At 39.2% G+C, this 1659-nt stretch overlaps 1 protein-coding gene across 1 annotated transcript in view; it reads right to left on the bottom strand.

The window, feature by feature from the left end:
- Positions 1-1659, bottom strand: part of TDRD1 (tudor domain containing 1) — a 70190-nt gene that overhangs the window by 49792 nt on the left and 18739 nt on the right. The window contains exon 4 of the mRNA XM_007941612.2: positions 1188-1497. Coding sequence (XP_007939803.2) covers positions 1188-1497 — 310 coding nt within the window. The remainder of the gene's footprint in view (positions 1-1187; positions 1498-1659) is intronic.

Raw genomic sequence — 1659 nt, 5'->3', positions numbered from 1 at the left:
TAATTTTTACTGCTTGATCAAGGGCATTCTTAAGTAAAACTGGCATTTTGGCCTTTGTCTTGTTTTAACTGTAAGTGTGTGAAAACTTCAATGACTGCTGGGCCAGTTTGGTGCCCCTGGCTTGAACTGAGCTTGGGCACTAGCTGTTTACTCATCGTGGCTTTGGGGCCACCAGGGCAAAGACAACACAGTGAAAAAGGAAAAAATGTCTTAATGTTATTAGGAAAACAGTTTAATTCAGATAAACTGACAAGGGCAAAATTCTAGCAGGTCCTCAGGTTCTTAAAGCAGGTCTTTAGAATTAGGACTAAAAGAATGGTTTGTTAAAAAAATCAAATGAAAAAGGTTAATGTCTTAGATATATCTACTCCAAAAGAAAAGAAAAAAAAAAGACTTGCTGCCATCGGGTCAATTCCAACTCACAGCAACCTCCACAGGGTTTGGGAGGTGGCAAATCTTTACAGAAGTAGATTGCTCCATCTTCCTTCCACAGTGCAGCTGGTGGGTTTGAACCACCAGCCTTCTGGCTAGCAGTCAAATGCCTTACGCACTACGCCACCAGAGCTCCTTATATGTATCTACTACTACATGCATGAAAGATACGTATATAGTACTGGTAGCACAGTAGTTAAGTGCTTGACTGCTAAGCGTAAGGTTGGTGGTTTGAACCCACCTGCCAATGTGCAGAAGAAAGATGTGACAGCCTGCTTCCTTAAAGGCTACAGCCTCGGAAACTTCACGGAGCAGTTTTATTCTGTCTTATAGGGTCATTCTGAGTTGGAATCAAGGGCAAAATTTGCATGACATTTTTAAAATATGGCCAATCTTTAAAACAGGCCTGAAATGCCAGAGTTTCTCCATTCTCCATTCCTAGTCTGATGATGGGAAAACAGCTCATCTACAGGCAATTCTGTCCTCAAGTGTTTTCCTGAAGATGCCGAAGTAATCCGGTCACTTCAAGGAAAGCAGGTATTCTTTCCCCAGGAATTCTTTCTGTGATCAGTCAAGGCAAAAGTAGCTACTTGATAAAAAGGGTTCTTTCTAAATTAATATTTAAATACAAATACTTTTAGGGGGTCATTTGGCTGTCCGGTTAATACCCCACTGGTGTGTAACTATATATACGTTTCATAAGGCACCAAACCGATCAGATTCAAGAAACAGGAAAGCCTGTAGTTTTCACTCACCTGTTGGCAATGTGACCACTTCTCCATTAATGCCATTAGGGTTTGAAGATCCTGAATTATCTTCTTGACAAGCCAAATATTGTTTGGTTTGCTCACAAAGCAAAAAATTGTTCTTTTTATTTCCACTCTCTGGGCTTTTCAGTCTGAAGTTAGGATGATTACGATATCCTCCAGGACTTCTCAGAGAATCATGGAATATAAGCTTGTTTTCGTTTTTCTCAAAATTATTCGGCTCTGCCATTTTACAAATAGATGCTTCTGAATTATTTCTTGACATCATATTAACTGGTATTTTAACATTCACGGAAGTCTAAGGAGAGAAATGCATTTTAAAGGCAATTTATAATTACAGAAATAAAAGAATTACAGGTGATTTCTTTCAAATACTTCTGTAACAGGTAATTCCCATCAACTATTCCAAAGAAGATATTCCATGACAGCAAAACCTGGCCTACAAGACGCACACACACAC

Source organism: Orycteropus afer, unplaced genomic scaffold (genome assembly GCF_000298275.1).
Source record: "Orycteropus afer afer isolate SDZICR_OR568_19922 unplaced genomic scaffold, OryAfe1.0 scaffold00082, whole genome shotgun sequence".
Classification (NCBI taxonomy): Eukaryota; Metazoa; Chordata; class Mammalia; order Tubulidentata; family Orycteropodidae; genus Orycteropus; species Orycteropus afer.
Note: the sequence above shows the minus strand (reverse complement) of the source record. Positions and strands in the feature narration are given on the sequence as shown.